The following is a 22,284-nucleotide window of genomic DNA, read 5'->3' on the forward strand; positions in this document are numbered from 1 at the left end:
GTCTTCTGTATGGGTACATGAATGCACTTGCCTGTGGAGTCCAGAAGAGGGTGCTGGATCCTATGGAGCTGGAGTTACAGGTGGTTATGAGCCACCAGATTCGAGTGCTGAGAATCTTCCGCAAGAGCGGTTTGTGCTCTTAACCACCAAGCCATCCCCAGCCCTAAGAAAATCTTTAATTCATGAGTGAAAGGTGTGTAGAAAAAGTCAAGCTGTATAAACTTAATAACAAAGTGAGTGGAAGGAATATGTGAAATAATAACATTAAGTATTCTTAAAATTACCAATAAAAATCACTCGATGAGAAGAAAACAGTGTTTTTTTTTTTTTTTTTTTTGTTTTTTTTTTTTTTTTTTGTTTTTTAGTGGATTCAAAGTTACATAAAAGGCCTGTGATCCTGGTTTTTTTTCAGGAAGCAGAGGAAGGAAGACTGAGCTTAAGACCAGGCTGGGCTACACAGTGAGGCACACATGCACGTGCACACACACCATCTCCAAATGAAGAGACCAAAAGATGATGATGGCTCAGTGGTTAGCGAGAGTGCCTGTCTAGCGTTTGTTTTTGTTTTGTTTTGTTTTTTTTCAAGACAGGGTTTCTCTCTGTAGCTTTGGAGCCTGTCCTGGAACTCGCTCTGCAGACCAGGCTGGCCTCGAACTCACAGAGATCCGCCTGCCTCTGCCTCCCCAGTGCTGAGATCAAAGGCGTGCGCCATCACCGCTGGGTCTGTCTTGCATTTGTGAGATCCTACCGTGTACTGAAGATGGACAGGAATCCATCAGGATGAGTCAGGATGAGGACAGCAGCACTCACCATCACAGGACTCCAATACAAAGTCAAAAGACCAAACCTAAGAAGTCAGCATTGAACGGAGAAGAAAATATGTATGGTGATATTTTATTTGTGCTGAAATGTGATTTTATTTGTATGTTAATAAATAAAGTTGCCTGGGGGTCAGAGCTAATAGCAAGCTATAGCAGAAGCCGGCAGCACCTTTATCAGATCACATGGCAGGCAGAGTCTGTGTGTTCAAGGACATAGCCAGCTTGGAGACACACACCTTTAATCTCAATACCAACCATAGAGACCTGGAGGTCTGTATAGACAGGCAGTGACGAGGAGGTCATGTGGTTGGGCTTACAACCAATGAGAAGGCAGAACGGAAACTCTATAAAAAAAAAAAAAGACAGACACACAGGAAGTAGGTCTCTTGCTGAAGGGAAGGACGGCAGCAGCAGCAGCATGTGGTAAGAAGACGGTCTGGGTCTCAGCTACTGCTCTCTGACCTCTGGGGCCTTTAACTCTGCATTTGGCTCTGTGTTTCTTATTTAATAAAACCATTCAGAATTACATCTACAAATAAGGATCCAGGAGACAGGGACTTTGTGGCGCTCACCTGAGCAACCTGGTCCTGCAGGCTCTGCTGACAAAGGGGAGCCTGACGGAAAGCTGCTTGCCAAGAAGGCAGTCTGGGGCAGAAAGAGTTAACACACAGCAAAACTGTAAACCTCCACTGTTTTCTAGAGGCAGTTTCGACAGGGCAGTATTTAAAATTTAAATCGATGCCAAGCAGTGGTGGCCCACACCTTTAATCTCAGCACTTGGGAGGTAGAGGCAGGTAGATCTCTGAGTTCTAGGTCAACCTGGTCTACAGAGTGAGTGCTAGGACAGTCAGGGCTACACAGAGAAGCCCTGCCTCAAAATAATTGATTCATTAATTAATTAAAAATAAAATAAAATTTTACTTGCTCTGACTGGTTCCAAAATAACAACAGGAGTGTGGGACCTGAACTCTCAAGAAAATGTGGTGGACATCTGCTCTCAAGTGGCAGTTCATTTCAAAAAATGATTGACAGATGAGCCTTGTGCATGACTCGAAAGCTACACCTAATGACCACAACCTCCATGTTCACAACAACTGATACACTGTGGATTGCTGTCCTCTGTGTGCATGCTTGTGCATACATGTGTGTGCATGTTCACACATGTGGGCACACAAGGAGTCGGAGGTTGACAATGAGATGTCTTTCCTTAATCTCTTCTCAGCCTCATTTTATTGAGACAGGGTCTCTCACTGAACTTAAGGCTCACCATTTCAGCTAGGCTGGCCACACAGTGAAGCCCCAGGATCCTCCTGCCTCAGTTCCTCAGCACTGGGGTTACAGGTGTACACCACCCTGCCCAGATAGTCAAGCTCAGGTCTCCATGCTTGCACAGCAAAGCAAGCACACCAGCCACTGACATTTCCAGAGTCTACTTTTGGGTCATTAAAGAACAAAAACCTCCCCCCCACCCCCGCTGCTTTTTTTTTTAAACAAAATTTCACTGTGTAACCCTGGCTAAGAACTCACAGAGATCCATCTGCCTCTTCCTCCCAAATGCTGCGATTTAAAGGGGTGTGCCACCAGGCCTGGCCTAATTTATTTTACTGACAGAGACAAGCTAGTGTTAAGTGGATGCAAACAAAGGTGAGGAGCACAGAGGAGTCAGGTTATTAGCAGAGTTGAGAGTACTAAATGTTTGCTTAAGAAATGGTCAGAATCCAGGTTATCATATTTTCCAAGGCTCAATTCTTCCTGGGTTACTCTTCATTCAAAAGATTCTAAGGGGGTAGGGGTGGAGAGCTGGCTCAGTAATTAAGAGGGTACACTGCTCTTACAGAGGACTGAGTTCAGTTCTCAGCATCTGCACCAGGCAAATCACAACTCCAGCTCCAGTGGATCCAATGCCCTCTTCTGGACACTTGAGGCACTGCACCCACATGCACATACCCACATAGGCACAAACATACATGATTAAAAAATAAAATAAATCTTTAAAAACAAAATGCAAAGACCCTGGAGACCAAACGGAGAGGAATCCTCTGTTCTTATGGTCTTCTCTCGACCGGGGTCTGAGCCTGGAACCTGTCTTCAGGCTCCTCCGGAGTGCCAGTTTCTGCTCTGAGCTCCCTACTCCCCACTGTCTTCCAGGGGCTCATTCTTCAACCATTTTTCTCATCTCTCAATCAAGACTGTCGCTGCAGAGACCAAACAATTCCAGAATGTCTGTGACACTCGGTCCATAGTTAGGTCAGCTGCGGGTGCCACAGGCTGGCTGGCGGCTCCAAAAAAAATCAACCAAAACTAACTTCTCAGCTGGGTTCAGAAATCACATGATTATGTGTACATAATAAATAAATAAATCTTTTAAAAAAATCACATGACCACAGAGAGTGGCAGATCCCTTATTTTGACTCTCGTTCCCTTGTATCAGCAAACAGAACCGCTCCATGCTGAGGATAAACGCTAACCCAGCACTAGGAGGAAGGAAGTCAGTGCTGTGAGTCACAGCAGCAGAAGCACTCACGAGAAGGGCGGGGTTTGATCGCAGCCTCGGGAAGAACGACTGATGCTCGGAGCTTCCGCAGCTGGCTGTGGCTCTCACTCACACAGCAGCCTGAGGCCGAGGCCCCGCCTGACCACGTCCCCTGCAGTTGTATGGTGACAACAGTCCACCCTGGATCCAATGGCCCCGTCTTCTGAGCCCCTGTGAGTTTGTGCCATCCAGTCCTTCTTCGTCACCATTTTTGAGTTTAAAAAAGGTTGAACTGCCAAAGATGATTCTCTTATCCAAATATCTTTTATTGGGGTAAAACATAAACACCCTTTCTCATCCAGCCCTGCCTCAGTCAGTGTTTTTTATTAACTAAGTGCTAAGCATTCCTGTGTCAGTGCAGACAACCCGGGAGACTAAACACTCCGGGGCCCCTAAAATGTGATCACTACCCAAGAAGATAAGTTCTCACCCTCACAGACTCAGAGAAAAAAGTTTAACATCATATGACAGCCGAGGTGAGGCCTGGCAGAATTTACACTGGCTCCTTGTGAACTGCAAAAGAGAGAAAAAATTACTCTCGGGTCGACAAGACAGCTCAGTGAGTGAAGGCGCCTGCCACCAAGGTTGACGACCTGAGGCCATCCTTGGGACCACGTGATCAGGGAGACAGCCAGCTCACACACAGTTTTCTGACCTCCACAGGTGCACTGTATCACACATGTGCATGCCTCTACCCCAAACAAATGAATTAACTTATAAATAAAGAATAAGCCCCAATAATGAAGCAAAACCCAGACTCACTTCTGAAATCTAAAAAGACGTAGTAGAGCCAGGCAGTGGGATCATGTGTCCCCTCTAGATGGAAGCATCTTCTACAACTTCCTGTCACTAGTTCCTCACCCCGGGCCATCACCATGCATGCCAGCCTTCTAGGCTCTAAGACACCCTGTACCAAAGAAATGTCCGACCTTGGATCGGAACCTGCTTCTTGTTTTGTGGGATCCTGGCAACAGTTTGACAAATGCCACTCAAAGATTATCACATGTCCAGAAGTCCATATTTGTAAAGAAGTAAGAGGTGACAGCCTCCACAACTAACATCTGCCAACAAACAAACCAAAAGGCTGCATGGCCTAGTGGCCAGCAGTGTCACCTGCAGACTCCAATGACAGGTGACAGCACTGGAGTCCACGGAGGCCTCTTCTTCTCGAGTGCTGGCACTTAGCATGCATTCTCAATACCTGGGGGACAGCGCACTGGCTGCTGGGTAAGGACATCAGAACCACACATCTTCTGTAACTGATGAATTACTCATCTCTTAGAAAACGCCAAAACCTCTCTGACCCCAGGAGCCCACACCTATAGCAATAACCTTTCCCCGAGTTACTAACTGGTTTATAATTATCTATTCATACCCAACATAGGCACCTGCTGACAATGGCTGCAATGTGTTTCACATTAAGAAATGAATTCATACTTAGTATATTCTGGAGGAGACCAAGTAAACCTTAGGAACAAACTGAATGGCATTCTATAAAACAAAACCAGGAAGTCGGGCAGGTCTGAACCTTTCTAGCTCAGGACTACACTGAGACAGAGGCCATCTCACAACTGGAGGCCTGAGCCAAACTGGAGCATTCTAACATGTATGCACTTACCTTAAGAGGAGCTCCTTGGGTAACTTTTTGTTGATAAGGCCGTCATCATTGTTTGAGAAAACCTGCAAGACAGACAGAAACTGAAAACAGTTCTTCAGCCAATGTATGAAAAAAACTAAGTCACGTGTTTTTATACTGGATCGAAATAACACTACTCACTGTCCTACAGAGGAAAAAAAACCTTCATGACTGGTGTTCAGTTCCCAGCACCCACACCAGGCGGCTCACAGCCACCCGGAACTCCAGCTCCATAGGACCCAACACCCTTGGCCTCGCTGGCACCAGCACACAAGTGCATCTACCACCCCAATCACAACAAACACATACACATAACTAAAACTAATACAAGTAAATATTTTTAAAATGGCAACACACAGCCATTTGGGTACTGCATTGTACTGGAGGCTCTGGTAAGTGCACAGCAAGAGAAGAACAGAAGACATGAAGTACAGCCTCCATTTAAAGACACGGTATCATATGAAGACAGCTCTAGAAACCCACAAAACATATCATAACTCATCAAAAAGTTCATACATTTACAACAAATAAATTTTATACTTTTAAAAATTAATTTTAATTATGTGTATATGTGTATGCACATCTGAGTGCAGCACTCCAGGAGGCCAGAAGAGGGCTTCAGATCTTCTGGAGCTTGAGATACAGGCAGCTGTGAGCTGTCTGCCCAAAGTGGGTGCTGGGAACTGAACTCCAGTTCTCTACAGGAGCAGCCAGTGCTCTTAACTGCTGAGCCATCTCTCCAGCTTCATGAAAATATATTTCTATACATTAGTAATGGACAACTTGGAAATGAATTCAAGAAAGCAATCAAACTTAACGGCATTAAAATGAATAAATTACTCAAAAATGAATTTGACAAAATATACATATATATTTATTCCCTATGAGCCTATGGGGGCCATTTTCCTCCAAATCACCACACACACACACTGTTACATGAATTTGAATAATGAGTTTAAAAAAGCCAAATCATTAAAGTATTTTAGTTACATATACATCTCTGTGTGTGTGTGTGTGTGTGTGTGTGTGTGTGTGTGTGTGCGTGTGTGTGTGTGTGTGTGTCTGGGCTCAAGTGACTGCTGTGTCAACCCCACCCCCACCCTGTAGCAGCTGAGATGTGCGTGTGCTCCTGTACCTGGCCATAGGACAGATGTTGAAATCAGGAAGTTTGAGTTCTCCAACTTTTTCAGGCTTATTTTGGGTCCATGAACGTGAGATTTGGATCAGACGTTGGTAGGCACTGCAGGCCTGGCCTGTGCGGCCGGCTGGGGGTTGCTAACATGTCACCATCGTGAGCCTAGAGTCTGTCAATTCACTTCCCATCATCAATTTCTCTCAACAATTTTGAAGTAATTTTTTTTCCTTTCCCTTTCTTCCCCCTATCTCATTCCTCTCTTCTTGTTTGGATTTTCTGAGGTAGGACCTCATTCTGTAGCCAAGACTGTCATCTTTTACAGCCCAGTCTTCCCACCTCAGCCTCTAGAGTGCTGGACTGCAAGTGTGTCCACCACTCCCAGGACCCAGTAAAAGAAAATTTATTTTCTTGTTCCCTTTGTGTGTGCACGCATGCATATGGGTGTGTGGGTGTGATGTATGGCTCTGTGTATGTGTGCACGTGGATGTGTGTGGTATATGCCTCCGAGTGTGTGTGTGAGCATGTATGTGAGTGTGATGTATACCTGTGTGTGTGTGTGTGTGTGTGTGTGTGTACGCGTGTGCGTGCGCGCGCGCACGCGCGCGCCTGCATACAAGCATGCCTGTGCAGAGGCCAGTGTAGGATGTTGAGTATTGAGTAGCCTCCTCATTACATTCCATTTATTCCCTTGAGACAGAATCTTTCATTGACTTGAAGTTCACTGGTTCAACTAGGCTGGCTGGACAATGAGCTGGAATCCACTATCAATCAGTCCTGGGGGTTACAGGCACTCACAGCCACACCTGGCTTTTTACATGGGTGCTGGTCTTCTGTTTGCACACAGGCCGTCTGACCCATTGAGCTGTCTCTCCAAACCCAGAATACAATTTCAGTATGGAACTCTGTGTGTGTGTGTGTGTGTGTGTGTGTGTGTGTGTGTGTGTGTGTGTAGAGATCTCAAGAGAGAGACAGAGGGGGGTCATTATTGGGAGGTGTGGCCTTGTTGGAGGAAGTGTGTCACTGGGGTGGGCTTTGGAGTCTCAGAAGCCCAAGCCAGGCCCATTGTCACTCTCTTTTCCTGCTGCCTGCCAATCCAGATGTAGAACCCTCAGCTGCCTCTCCAGCACCACGTCTGGAATACCTGCATGCCACCATGCTTCCTTGCTGTGAGATGGTCTGTATGTCAAATTGCTCTGATTGGTCAATAAATAAAACACTGATTGGTCAGTGGCCAGGCAGGAAGTAGAGGCGGGACTAACAGAGAGGAGAATTGAGAGAACAAGAAGGCTGAGGGAGTCACTGCCAGCCGCTGCCATGACAAGCAGCATGTGAAGACGCCGGTAAGCCACGAGCTTCGTGGCAAGGTATAGATTTATGGAAATGAGTTACTTTAAGATATAAGAACAGTTAGCAAGAAGCCTGCCACGGCCATACAGTTTGTATGCAATATAAGTCTCTGTGTTTACTTGGTTGGGTCTGTGCGGCTGTGGGACTGGCGGGTGACAAAGATTTGTCCTGACTGTGGGCCAGGCAGGAAAACTCAAGCTACACTTCCTGCCATAAAGACAATAAATTAAATTTCTAAACTGTAAGCCCCAATTAAATGCTTTCCTTTATAAAAGTTGCTGTGCTGGGCAGTGGTGTCTCACTCCTTTAATCCCAGCACTTGGGGGCAGAGACCGGAGGATCTCTGTGAGTTCAAGGCCAGCCTGGTCTACAGAGCTAGTTCTAGGACAGCCAGGGCTACACAGAGAAACCCTGTCTCAAAGAAAAGAAAAGAAAAAGAAAAAAGAGTTGCAGAGTTGCTGTGCCCGGGGTGTCTCTTCACAGCAATAGAAACCCCGAGACAGCGTGCATGTATACAATTGTGTGTGCAGTGCCCACAAACGCCAGAAGAGGGCGTGAGATCACTTGGAACTGAAGTTACAGGGAGTTGTGGGTGGGTATAGGTGCTGGGAACTGAACTCAGGTCCTCTAAAGGAGCAATCTTAACCAGTGAGTCATCTCTCCAGTCCTAAAAAGGGTAAGTTTTTACTACAGAGTCACAGTAACTGAAACACTGAAGTCCTGGTATAATTAAGAACAGACAGATGACGTGAACAGAACTGAAAGCCCAGATACAAATTCTCTTTTCAGGTTGGTTGCTTTTTGTTTATGTTTTTAAAGAGAAACAAGGGTTTCTCTGTGTAGTCCTGGCTGTCCCGGAACTCACCGAGATCCACCTGCCTCTGCCTCCTGGGATTAAAGGAGAGTGCTGGGATTAAAGTCATGTACCACCACTGCCTACCACACCGGCTCAGATACAAACTCTTACATCCGGGAGCCACTGATTTAAATGGGGGAGGGGTCTTTTCAAGAGATGTGCCAGGACAATGGGATCTTCATGAGAACCATGGGGCTGGACTTCACCTCCATCACGCAGCAGAACTCACTCCAAGGGGAGGCATGTGGTGTAAACACAGGGTCACCAACAGCAACCTCTGTGTTGTGGGATCTCTGACTGTTTTCAACTATGATACCCAAACCACGTGTAACCAAAAGTAAATGTAGGTAAGGTGAACTTCATTAGATTAAAACCTTCTTGACACAAAGAGCACCGTTCACAAACTGAAAAGGAGCTGTGTGGTGGCTCACTCTCCTGTAGTCCTAGCACTTCAAAGCAGTGACACCAGTCTGAAGCCCCACTAGCCTATAATGGAAGTTCCAGACCACACAGGAGACCTGGCGGGATCAGGTGGTGGGGACGACAGAGATTCAGAAACAGACGAATACTCATAAATACATGCAAATAACTTGAAAGGGATCCCAGGACACAGAGCAGACCTCTCAACAATGAAAAGGCAAGCCATGGCTGGGGAGAGGCTCAGTGGGTAAGAACACTTATGCAGCAGGCATGAGGGCCTGAGTTCAAATCCCCAGCACCCATGTCAAAGCCCAAGCATGGCTGAGCATGCTGTAACCCCAGCAACGGAGGGTGGTGTTGCAGACAGGAAGATCCCAAGAACTCACTGACCAGCTAGCCTGGCTGAATGGGGAGCCGCAGGTTCAGTGTGAGACGCTGTCTTGTGGTGATAAGGTAGAGAGCGACAGTCAACCCCCTGCTCTGGCCTCTACATGCAAACATGTGCACCCTCACACGCATGTGTGCGCACCTCATGACAAAACTCACACATACAAGACAGCTCAATGAACGAACTGGCAAAGCAGCCGGGAATGGTGTGACGTGCCGGAGTCCCAGCTACCTGGGAGGATGAGGAGAAGGATTCGCTTGAATCATGATTTTGAGACCAGTTGGGTGACATGGTAAGACTCATCGCATAAACAAGGGATACACCTCAGCTGATAGAATGTTTGCCTACACCCTGGTTTTCAACCCCAGCACTGCGTGAACTGGTCGGAGTGTGGTCCACCCACAACCCTGGCATTTGGGAGGTAAAGCTGTGGGCATCAGAACATCAGGTTATTCTCAGATACACAGCAAGCTTGAGGCTGGCCTGCAATACATGAGACACTGTCACACACACACACACACACACACACACACGCACGCACACACACACACACACACACACACACACACACACACACAGCCCAAATGCCGGCACCAATGGTGGTGCACGTCTTTAATCCCAGCACTCAGGAGGCAGAGGCTGGTGGATCTCTGTGAGTTCAAGGCCAGCCTGGTCTACAGAATGAGATCCCGTCCCAACAAACAAACAACAAAACAAACGTCAGACCTCACTACTGCCTGTTAACTCCGGCTCCAGGGGACCCAACGCCCTCTTCTGGCCTTCTCAGGCATCAGGCTCATGTCAATATACCCACAGACACAAAATTAAATCTCAAAACAAACAAACAAACAAAAACATCCTGTGGCTGAGGCGATCACAGGTCCTAGCGGGGAATCACTATGACTGTTCTAACAGGAGATGGTGTGCCCACCCAGTTCCCTTCCAGACACGCCTGTTTATGCCAGGGATCAGGGCTGCGGCCAGCTTCAGCCCGAGAGTCTTCTTCTTGCAGTGGGTGGTAATTACTGCAGAGACTCATATCTGGTCAGACTGCTGAGAATTCCTGACTGCTGAAAGCTGAGCCCTGAAAGGACACTGATGTCACCCCTCCCATGCTCCAGGAACACGGTGGACGATGGTGAACTGAGAGGAGGAGCTGGAGGAGGGCGCAGGGCTGTGAATGCTGTCTTCGGAACAGGAGAGAGACCACACACTCTGGAGCCGTCAGCAGCTGTGACTGTCTATACACAGTCTTCCTGCAGAAGACCAGCCATCAACACGCTAGCGGAGAGCCAGGAGCAAACCATGGCCCTTTATACACACACAGTGCGTAAACAAATAGAAACAAAACCAGAACTAATCCTGCAAGCTGTCGACAGACAATATTGATAGACAGTTTGTCGGGGGCGGGGGGAGAAGGGGATCATTCTTCCTCTGGCGCGGTTGATAAGATACTGAAATTCTTTTTTTTTTCCTTTTAATCTTTAGATTTATCTATTTTATATGAGCACTTTGCCCCCAAAGTGTATGTGCACCACATGCATGCCTGGTGCCTGCAGAGGTCAGAGGAGGGCTGTGAGTCACCATGTGGGTGCTGGGAACCGAACTCGGGACCTCTGGAAGAACAACAAGTGCTCCTAACCACTGAGCCATCTCTCTAAGCCCCAAACATTGAAACTCTTTAAGATTTACTTTTATTTTATGTATATATGTATACATTTGTATGAATGCATGTCACATGTGTGTAACACCCCCAGAAGCTAGAAAGGACCACAGATTGGAGCTGGAGTTACAGACAGTTGTGAGCTGCCATTCAGGTGCTGGGAACCAAACCGGGTCCTTTGCGATTCTTTTTTTCCTCTTTTTAATTTTACATGCATGGGTGTTTTGTCAGTATGTAATGTGCCTGCAGAGACCAGAAGAGTGCGTCAGATCCCCGAAAACTGGAGTTACAGACAGCTGTGAGAAACCACATGGGTGCTGGGAACTGAACCTGGGTCCTCTGGAAGAGCAGACAGTGCTCCTAACCACTGTGCATCTCCCCAGCCCCTTCTCTGAGATTCTTAATCTGAGTGTAGCACATACTTTAGTGTGGAAGGCCTTGGTGTGAAGGTTAAGATCGTGGGCTTTGAAGACCAACAGAGTGAATTCAAGTCCTTCCTTGGCCACTGACCAACTACTGGGGGACTAGTAAGCACTAAATCTAGGTCTACCAAATATGTACAGTGATGTCACTCTCATGGGGATGGTGGAGGGGTGCAGGAATTCAATGTGATCAGCCCAGAACTCAGGCTCTCTGGAAGAAAGCTAGAGTGACTGAAATTATTCCCCACCTCAGCATCAGGAGCAGGAATCCAGACAACCTACCGCTGACGGTCAATGAACACAGAGATCTCATCCGGTAAGCACCTGTCTCAATCATCATCTGCCCTTGCAGTGGATTGTGGGTCTCAATCGGCACCCCCCCCCCCAACCTCCCCCCCTCGCAGTGTGGGCGGTGTGGGGATTGCAAGCCTCTTGCATGCCACACAAGTGCTCTACCACTGAGCTACATCCCAAGACCCTTTCATTTTGAGACAAGCTCTCTCTAAATTACTCAAGTTGGCCTTGAATTAAGATCTTTCTACCATATTCAGTGTTAGAAGCATAGGTGCCAGTAATCCCAGCACCCAGGAGGCTGAGGCAGGAGAATCACCACAAATTCAAAGCTGGCCTAGTCTACATAGTGAGTTCTAGAACAACCAGGGCTGCCTTAAAAGACACACGCACACACACACATACACTGCCCACATACATAGACACACACACCACATGCATAGACACACACACACACACACACACACACACACACACACTGCACACACACACACACACACACCCCACTAGTAAAGTGTTTGGCACATAGGAATGACGACCTGGGCTTGATCCCAGAACCACATAAAACCACCACCAACAAAACCCCCAGCTATCCCGTGGCACGTGCTTTAATCCCAGCCTGGAGAGAGGTAATCTCTGGGCTCACTGGCCAGCCAGTCTAGACTAATTCAGGTTCTGAGAGAGACTCCCTGTCAAAAAGACAAGGCAGCTGTCACCTGAGGAACACCCCTCAAGGCGACCTCTGGCCTCCACACACACACACTCATGCACCTGCACACACACACACCCAGAAAAGCCAAAACAGGTAAAAAAGAAACTTCAGTGTAAAGTGGAAAACTACTATTAAATATTTGAGTTTTCCCCAGTTTCACGTTTCCCAAACCTCTAAGACGACCTGAATACAGACAAAAACAGAAGTGGGGTGCAAAATAAGGGAGAATAACAGACAGAATGGATTCAAATGGGAAGAACATGTTATGACATACAATTTAAGAGATGAATCTAGTTAGTTGTTAGTTATTTTGGTTTTTTTGTTTTGTTTTGTTTTGTTTTTTTGTTTTTCGAGACAGGGTTTCTCTGTGTAGCTTTGGAGCCAGTCCTGAAACTCAATCTGTAGCCCAGGCTGGCCTTGAACTCACAGAGAGGCGTGCGCCACCACCCCCCAGCTCTGAAATAAATTTATTTTATAAGCTGAATTAAACAACAACAAAACTGGCACCCAGGAAAGACACTCGAGCATTCAGTGCGTCCAGAGGAGCTGAAATCAAACCAGCCACCGGAGGGAGGGCTTCTACAGCAGTCACAGAAAAAGTGAGGAAGAGCAGCGAAAGGAGATGAGGGAGGAGGAGCAGGAAAAGAGACCAAGACTGAAAAAAGAGGAGGGCAGAGAGAAGAAACGTGTTTAAACACTGCTGCTCCATCCTGAGGGATAGAAGGTCTTGTGCTCGCAGAGAGCAGATGCCGAGTCCTGAACACAAACCGAGGTGCCGGACAAACTCCCAGAGCTGCCCTAGGCGGAAGTGTGAACCATCCACGCCTGCGCCTGCTAATCCCTTCTCATTCAGCTTTGCCACAGGGAAGAATGCAGAGCCGGAGAGCGTGAGGCCTGCCCGCTCTGTTCCTCAGCATCTAACCCAAGGCTGGGACCCGACGACAATCACTCCAGACCACTCAGAACCAACGCATCCAAACAAGAAACGAAACCTCTCTCCCTACTCCATGGCATCTGTACAGTAGGACACAGAACGCTCTGCGGTACAACCGACTTGTGTACAGTGTCTGTAACCTCAGCGATGAGGAGACCATGGGTAGAGAAACAGGAAGAGCCCCAGAGCTCCAGGCTCAGTGAGGGACCCTGTCAAAAGTAAGGTGGACAGGGATGCAGGAAGACATCCAGTCATTGACCTCTGGACTTCACACTATCACCTACACACATGCATTTGGGTATGCATGCACATGCGCGCACGCGCGCACACAGCCCAAGCAAATATCCATCTAATTATCCACAGTAAACACATTTTCTTTACATTTTATTATTTATGTGGAGGACATACCCTCAGAGGTATGTACAGAGGTCAGAGGAAAATTTACAGGACTCTCTGCTCCCACACGTGGGGCAGGAATATGGAACTCGGGTTGTCAGGATTGGCAACAAGTGCCTTTACCCACCGCGCCATCTCAACAGCCCTCTAGATACGCATTTCTTAAAATTAGGCACGTTTCTACTGGCTAACCCTCAAATATTCTATGCCCGGGGTGTGTCACGAACCAGGGAGCTCACTTCTTTTGTGTGGATGGAGACCTCTCAAGAAATCACACCTGAACCTTGTCCATTCCAGCCAGCACGCAGGCCAAGTCAAGTAAGGCTTTCAACCAGAAGTTAATGGAGGCCAGGTGGCATGCCCACAGCCTTCCAAGTTTATTGAGCAAAGCTAACGGCTTAAAGTGTTTACAACGTACTAATGACAAATTCATTAAATCCCTCACTGAGAAACAGAGTGCAGCACTCAGAAGAAAGAAAGAAAAAAAGAAGTCCAGTTCAGTGTCCCCCCATTTTACAAAAGGGGGTAAGGGGTCTCTCTGACGCCACCCATTAAATCCCCCTGTGCTAGGAGCCCCGTCAGGACGCCGAACTCGAAACAAATGTGTGGTACGGTATTGACATCATTGATAAAAGCAGCCTGAAGTACGCAGACCGAGGAGCGTTGGCTGTGGGCATCTATGTAACCACACCCTCTGGTGGCTTCCCGGGCACGCTCGGGCCGAACAGCGTCACGGCGTCGGGGTGGTCCACCGAGTGGAGGTCCCGGGTGCGTGATCCAGACACGGAGCATCAGAGAGCACAGCGTCCCGGTGCCCGGCATCCAGGACCCGGGGACCTGGGGTTTCCTTCTGCAGGACCAATCCGATGCCCCTGCCCTGCCCTGCCCTGCCTGCCCGGCCTCACCCGGCCCTGCCCTGCCCGGCCCGGCCCCGCCCCGCCCGGCAGGCCTTGGCTCGTCTCCGCACCCTCCCCTAGGCGCCCAGCATCTCCGCTGCCCCGCGAGCGAGCGCGGGCCCCAGACTCACCATGGCCGCGAGCGCGCCCACAGCCCGGAGTCACACGGCGCCGGCGACGCCCGTTGTCCTGGTGACGCCAGCCCGGCGCCCCGCCCCGGCCTCAAGGTGGGCTCGGAGACGGCCATTGGCCCACGTCCGCCACGTGATCTGTAGGCGCGCCCTCCGGCCCGCCCACTTCTCCTGGCCCCACGCAGCTCTGAGGCGGGGCCTGGCTGCCTTGGGGCTCCACACCTGGTCCTTTCCATCACCACGGCATCACCTTGACGCTCTCGCAAGCGACAGGTGGCCCAGCCACGCACTGTGCGGAGCAAGACACCTTTGTGGGTCCTCTCTACTAAGGAAGCAAAAACAAACAAACTACAACAAAAACCCAAACTGTGGGAGCTGGGCATGTGACTTAGTTGGTAGACTGCTTGACTAGAGTGCATGAAGCCCTGGGTTCCACCCCCAGCACCACATAAACCCAGCGTGGTGGTGCACACCAGGGAGGTGGAGGCTGGAGGACCAGAAATCCAAGGTCATCCTCAGCTACATAGAGAGTTCGAGGCCAGCTTGAGATACAGAAGACCTCGTCTTGAAAGAAACAAACACCAGTTACCTAAGAGGCCGTTTTAAATGACCACGGTAAATGGCAACACCTGAAATGGTCACGGCTGGTATTCTAATCTGTTTGCTTGCATGCTTCCAATCAAATACATAGCGAAGCATGCATTTGTTCTGTAAGCTACTTTTGTCTATTAAAAATGACTCCCCGCCGGGAGGTGGTGGCCCACGCCTTTGAATCCCAGAACTCGGGAAGCAGAGGCAGGAGGATCTCTTCGAGTCTGAGGCCAGTCTGGTCTACAGAGTGAGATCCAGGACAGCCAGAAGCTGTTACACAGAGAAATCCTGTCTCGGGGAAGTGAGGGGGACAGGGCAGATGACTATCCTTAAACTGGTGTGCAGTGGCTAAGGTGAAATACTGCATACTTGGGAGACCGAGGCAGGAGGATCCCTTGTGTCCAGAGTTCAAAGCAAGACTGACCAACATAGAGAGACACCCCCCCTCCATCTCAAACACATATGTGAAATCTTAGCAGGTCCATTAATGATGTTGCTTAATAGGCGTAGCTTCTAATTTAGTAAATCAGACAGTAATTTGTTAGAAGTTTTTCATGTGGTTGATTGTGAGCCTAACCTTTAATGACTGAGCCAACCCTCCAGCCCTTTAATGTGATCGAATAAAATTTAGATATTCCCAGATCCAGCCCGTCAACCTGGTGGAGAAGAAACGTTTGGTCTGAGGTCGCGGCCCAGCTGGTAGAGAGCTTGCCCAGCACCCAGGAATCCTGGCTTCGACCCACCGTGTTGCATAACCTTTACGATGTTCATGCACACTAAGCTGAAGGGTCAGCAGTCCAAGGTCATCCCTGTTGCTATGTAGTAAATGTGAAGCCAGTCTGGGCTCCATAAGACCCCATCTCAAAAATAAATAAATAAGATAAACAAAAATCAGCAATCAACCTGCCATCTCCCCTGGAATGTCTGATGGACTCCCCGACTTTACAGGACCCAAGGTTCTGGCTTTCCCATCTTCCCAGTCCCAGCAAACAATCCTCCTGTCCCCTGGTTGCTCCCAATAAATTGTCCTTGATGTCCCTTTTCCCCCTTTGACCTCACTTCCCATCTATTAACAAACATTCTCTTTACCTTAAAAAACATGGGGGCCTGGTAGTGCACACCTTTAGTCCCAGCACTCGGGAGGCAGAGGCAGGCGGATCTCCAGCCTGGTCCACGGAGAGAGAGTTTCAGGACAGCTAGGGCTACACAGAGAAACACTGTCTCAAAAAACAAAAAACAACAAAAACATGTCCTCAGAGGCTGGGGCCGGGGAGGGGGGCTCGGGTAGTCTAGCACTTGATGCACAAGCCTGAAGACATGAGTTTGATCCCTAGATTACATGTGTAAGAGAGAAAAAAGTCAGTCATCGGGCCCTGTGTTTGTAATCCCAGTGATGTGAAATCAGATACAAGAGATCCCTGGAGCTTGCTGGCTGCTTGGTGAGACATTGTGTGAGACCTTGTCTCAAAAACAAAGTGAACAGTGCCTAAGGAACACCCACGGATGTCCTCTTGCTTTCACATGCATGTGCACACACGTGTGCAAATACACACAATGTAACCACACATTTATACACATACCCATTATAGATACAACTGTAGATATAGTATGTACGTATGTTATCTGTATCTTGAAAGTCTACTTTTTCAGACTTACACTCTTACAAACACCCTTGCCTAAATTTGTCTCTTTGTGCTACAGTTTGAACCTCTGTGCCCCAAACTCGTGTTCAGACTTAATCTGTTTCCCTGCTTGAAAAGACGGTGGCCTAGAGGGGCTTCATTTAGCAGTGGGGAACAGAGACTCGTGAGCTGGTCCTTGTGCTGGGAACAATGACTCATCCCTAAACGGGACTGGAACTTCCAGAACCATAAGAAACACATTTCTACTAAGAATGACCCTGCCTGTGGCACTTTGTCATAGCAGCCCAGTCAGACTCACACACGGCGCCACCTGTCTTCCCTCCTGTCCTGTACACAATGGTGGGATTCCAGGGGGTTCTCTGGCAGGTGGGACAAAAGAAAACATGCAAGCTCTTCCATCTGTGGTCAGTTACTCCCCTCTGGCTGTGATGAAATGCCCCCGTAAAAGCACCTTCAGGAAGGAAAGGTTCCTTTTGCCTCACAGTCTGAGGATACCATTCATTATGACAGGAAGACGCAGCAGCAGAAGCCTGGGGTAGCTCCTCACATTGTCACATGGCGGCCACAGTCAGGAAGCTGTGGGGGCAGGCTGGTGCTCACCTTGCTTTCTCTTTTTATTCAGGCAGGGACCCCAGCTCACGGAAGATCACTCGAATTGAAGATGGGTCTTCCCATGTCAAATAACATAACGTAAAACCCCCTCACAGATGTGCCCAGAGGATTGTCTCCTGGGTGGCTCTGGACCCTGTCAAATGGACAACCAGTATTAACCAATATTAACCATCACAATCAATAAGCCCCTACATGCTAGGGGATGCGAATGTTCCACTAACTGCAACCGCTGTTTCCACACTATGACAAAGACTTCGAGGCTGCTTGTGCTAAGGGAAAGAATTCACTTGACTGAGCTGCAAATGTCTGTAGAGGTGGGATGGGTAAGTAAATGCAGTATAGAGGCTTGGCCACCTGCCTCCATCCCCTCGACTCTATGTCTGTCCTCCTAAAGTCATCTTGGATTGCAGGGACAGCTGGTCTGACAGATAACCAACCAGCTCAGAAGGGAGTGGAGTCCAACCCTAGGCAGGGACATTAAGGCCCCACCTGACCCTGAGATGATGATCGACTGACTCCTGATGATATGTGGTTTTTGCCTCCTGGACGACAGAATCTTGAACAAGATCTTTGCAGCCTGCTGAGGACGGGGCTGCAGATGTCACTGTTACCTTTTCTGTTTGGTTGCTGGGGTGAGTGTGTGGACCTGATATGTTGGGGCCTCTCAAGAGTCAGGCCTCGCGGGGCGGTGGTGGCACATACCTTTAATCCCAGCACTCGGGAGGCAGAGGCAGACAGATCTCTGTGAGTTCAAGGCCACCCTAGGCTACACAAGATTGATCCAGTCTAAAAGAGAAAGAAAACCAGGCAGTAGTGGCACACACCTTTAATCCAAGCACTTGGAATCTCTTGCCTTTAATCCCAGCACTAGGGAGGTAGTGACAGGAAGTGATATGCCTGGGCAGAGAGAGGAATATAAAGTGGGAAGAAACAGGAGCTCAGCTCTCTTTCAGGCTGAGGATTTCATAGAGGTAAGAACTGGTGGCTGGCTGCTCTGCTTCTCTGATCTTTCAGCTTTCACCCTGATATCTGACTCTGGGTTTTTATTAATAAGACTAAATAGAAATCATGCTATAGTTTCTTGTCATCTACATTTTGCCTCAGAGCTTTTTATCTTTTTTTTTTTTCATTCTGTATGTCCTACAGAACAAACTTTCCCTGTTTCTGCCGTGTCTGGCTGGCTGGCCCTGGGCGTCTTCCTCTGTTTCTCCCTCATTCTCTTCTTTCTTCTGCTCTGAGCCTAGATTTCTCATGTCACTTATTCTCTCTGCCTGCCAGCCCCGCCTATCCCTCTCCTGCCTAGCTATTGGCTGTTCAGCTTTTTATTAGACCAATCAGGTGCCTTAGGCAGGCAAGAGGAAACAGCAACACATTCACAACAAGGTGAAACAGCTAAACAAATGCAGCACAAACAAAAACACACGTTTATACAATTAAAGTGATATTCCACAACAGGGGTCAATTCCTTCCTGTTCTCTGTCAATTTTTGTGTTTTATTAAAGTTGTTATGTACCTTCCATATCTGCTAGGAAGCATTCTCACAGAGGTTTGAGGTCATGGAAAATATCAGATTCCATATGTAGTTTTTTAAAATATTATTTATTTATTTATTTATTTATTTATTTATTTATTTGGGATATGTGAGTGCCACGGTGGAGGTCAAAGGTCTGTAGGCAGAAGTCTCTGTTCTGCTAACAACTCCCAAATACCCAGCAGCCACTTCCCAAATTACACACCGAAGCTTATATTAATTATAACTGCACAGCCACTAGCTCAGGATTATTACGGACTAGCTCTTACACTTGAATTAACCCATAATTCTTTTTTATATTTAGCCACATGGCTTGGTCCCTTTTCTCAGTTTGGAATTCTCATCTTGCTTCCTCTGCATCTGTCTGGAGACTCCTCATTCTGTCCTTCCTCTTCCCAGCATTCTCCTAGTCTGCTCACCCCGCCTATACTTCCTGCCTGGTTACTGGCCAATCAGCATTTTATTAAACCAATACAAGTGACAAATCTTTGCAATGTACAAGAGTATTATCCTGCAGCCGAGGACAGCTTGTGGAGTCAGTTCTCTCTGCCCCTTTGCTGAGGTAGGCTCTCTTCTTTCTGCGGCTCTGTGTATCTCAGGCTCACTAGCTGTCTTAGTCGGACTTTGATTGCTGTGAAGAGACACCATGACCACAGCAACTGTTAGTAAAGTGAGCATTGAACTGGGGCTGGCTTACAGTCTCAGAAGTTCAGTCCACTGTCATCACGCAAGGGAGCATGGTGGCGTGCAGGCAGACGTGGTGCTGGAGAGTAGCTGGGAGTTCTACATCCAGATCCAGAGGGAGCAGGAAGAGCGAGTGAGTCACTGGGCCTGACTTGAGCATCTGAGACCTCAGAGCCCACCTCTAGTGACACACTTCCTCCAACAAGGCCACACCTACTAATCCTCCTCAAATAGTGCCACTCCCCAGTGACTAAGCATTAAAAAAATTAGGTTATGGGGACCATTCCTACTCAGACTACCACACTAACCCAAAAGATTCTGGACAGTCCGTCTCTAACTTCCATCTTTCCATAGGAGTGCCGGGGTTACAGATGCAAGCTCTTGTTTCTTTCTTTGTGTGACTTCCAGGGACCGGTCTCACGTCACTAGACTTAGACAGCAAGTGCAGAATCATTTTGACAACCCTGGTGAAATTATTTTTAATCAATATTGTTTCTTTTTCAGAGTATACACAGAATCAAGGCTTTCAGCAACTGGACGACTAGGAATAGGTTAGAGACTCCTCTAAATTTTTTTAGTGTTGTTTGGGGGTGTACTGGCAATTGTTTTTGGGTTTTTGAATCAGGATCTTGCTACTTAGCATAGGCTGGCTTAGAACTCATGATGGTTCTGCCCCACCTGAGATTATAGATATGCTCCAACATGCCTGATCCATGCTGTATATTAGTTAATTAAGTGCCAGATTTCTTTTTAAAATTATTATTTTATGTGTATGAGTGTTTTGGCCTGCATTAATGTCTGTGTGCCACATGTGTGAGAATGTGAGGCCAGATGAGGGCATCCGATCCTCTGGAAATGGAGTTACAGATGATTGTGAGCCACCAAGTAGGAACTGGAAATCAAACCTGGGCCCTTACAAGCAGTGCTCTTACCCAATGAGCCATCTCCAGCCCCGACACTCTGGCTTCATCTGCAGCTTCCTGTTTCTCAGCATCTTCCCTCTTGTCTTGAGGTTGGCGAAGAAAGTATCTAGCCAGGTTCTTCAAAGCCACATCATCATGACTAAAATAACAAGGCTCAGACAGAGACACCAGAGCAAAGAGATCCAGGGTGCCCTGGCAGTTGATGGCAGCATCCAGGTCCTGGTGGTAGTTTGGCACACCTTCAAGGCAGATGTTGTGGTTGTGGCTGCATTGGGCACGTTGTGGTGGTACAAAGAGGTAGAGCAGAGGGAGCAGCTGGCTGGGGTCAAGCTCAGGGTCCATTCAAAACCACTGAAGCAGGCAATGGTGACTCTTGGAGGAGGAGAATGTCTCTATTTATTTTTTTCTTTCTTTTTTTAAAGATTTATTTATTTATTATATACACAGAAGAGGGCACCATATTTCATTACAAATAGTTGGGAGCCACCATGTGGGTGCTGGGAATTGAACTCAGGACCTCTGGAAGAACAGTCGGCGCTCTTAACCTCTGAGCCATCTCTCCAGGCCCGAATGTCTCTACTTCTATTTTATTTTATTATTAACTGTGTGTGTGTGTGTCCGTGGTGTCCGTGTGTGTGTGTGTGCACGCGTGCACATGAGTGTGTGTGTGTAAATGATGTGTATGTGGATATGCATGCCACAGTGCTCATGTGGAGGTCAGAGGACAACTCTGTGGAATCAGTCCTCTCCTTCCACCATTGCCGAGCTTCAACCATCAAAAGGGGGGCTAGGCTTGCACTGCCCCAAGGGTTCACCATCTTTGCTGCTGGACCAATAAGTTATTCCAAGGTAGCCCATGACTCAGCTGGCAAACTGCAAATGGAACTAAAGTTCACCTCTTTGATTTCCATGCACACTGCGCTGGTTTAAACGATACCGGCCCATAGGCTCTTATGTTCCAGTACTTGGTCCTCAGTCGGTAGAACTGTTTAGGAAGGATTTGGAGGCGTGGCCTTATTAGAGGAGGTGTGTCACTGGGGGTGGGCTTTGAGGTTTAAAAAGTCCATGGTCCCTGGCCAGGCAGTGGTGGCCCACACCTTTAATCCCAGCACTCAGGAGGCAGAGCCAGGTGGATCTCTGTGAGTTCGAGCCAGCCTGGCTACAAGTGAGTCAGAAAACGCAAAAACACAGAAAGTCTCAAAAAAAAAAAAAAAAAAAAAAAAAAAAAAAAAAAAGTCAGTCCTAGAATGCCCACACCAATCAGCACAGGAGGCAGAGCCAGGTGGATCTCTGTGAGTTCAAAGCAGCCTGGTCTACAGAGCGAGATCCAGGACAGCAACCAAAACTACGTAGAGAAACCCTGTCACAAAAAAACAAAAACAACCAAACAAACAAAAAGTCCATGGTCCCATCTTCTTTGAATCCATTGTCAGGCTTTATATTCCCAGATTCCTTTCTAGCTCCCCCCTGTCTGAGCCCACTCTGACAGCACCAGCTGATCCAGGGCTTCACAGCTGGGTCACTGTCAAAGCAAGGACTGGAAAATGACTTAGTGAGAGACTAGGACTGTAGGGGCAGAGCTAAGGGCTGCTTGGGGGTGGGTGCAAGCCTTTAAGCAGGCAGGAGGATTTCTGAGTTCCAGGCCAGCATGGTCTACAGAGTGAGTTCCAAGACAGCCAGGGCTACACAGAGAAACCCTGTCTCGAAAAACAGAAACAA

General features: G+C 47.9%; 1 protein-coding gene across 2 annotated transcripts in view; it reads right to left on the minus strand.

Annotated features, from left to right (window-relative positions):
• Fbxl2 (F-box and leucine rich repeat protein 2) overlaps positions 1 to 14,667 on the minus strand; it is a 58,927-nt gene extending 44,260 nt beyond the window's left edge. For both annotated transcript variants that reach the window (XR_005092048.1, XM_028893006.2), the window contains exons 1-2: positions 14,582 to 14,667; positions 4,973 to 5,034 (exon numbers count right to left, since the gene is read on the minus strand). Coding sequence is in view for 1 of the 2 variants with exons in the window: in XM_028893006.2 (XP_028748839.1) it covers positions 4,973 to 5,034; positions 14,582 to 14,584 (65 nt within the window). In the remaining variant the exon portion in view is untranslated. The remainder of the gene's footprint in view (positions 1 to 4,972; positions 5,035 to 14,581) is intronic.
• Between the last annotated feature and the right edge of the window lie 7,617 nt (positions 14,668 to 22,284).

The sequence above is a fragment of the Peromyscus leucopus genome, chromosome 7 (genome assembly GCF_004664715.2).
Source record: "Peromyscus leucopus breed LL Stock chromosome 7, UCI_PerLeu_2.1, whole genome shotgun sequence".
Lineage (NCBI taxonomy): Eukaryota > Metazoa > Chordata > Mammalia > Rodentia > Cricetidae > Peromyscus > Peromyscus leucopus.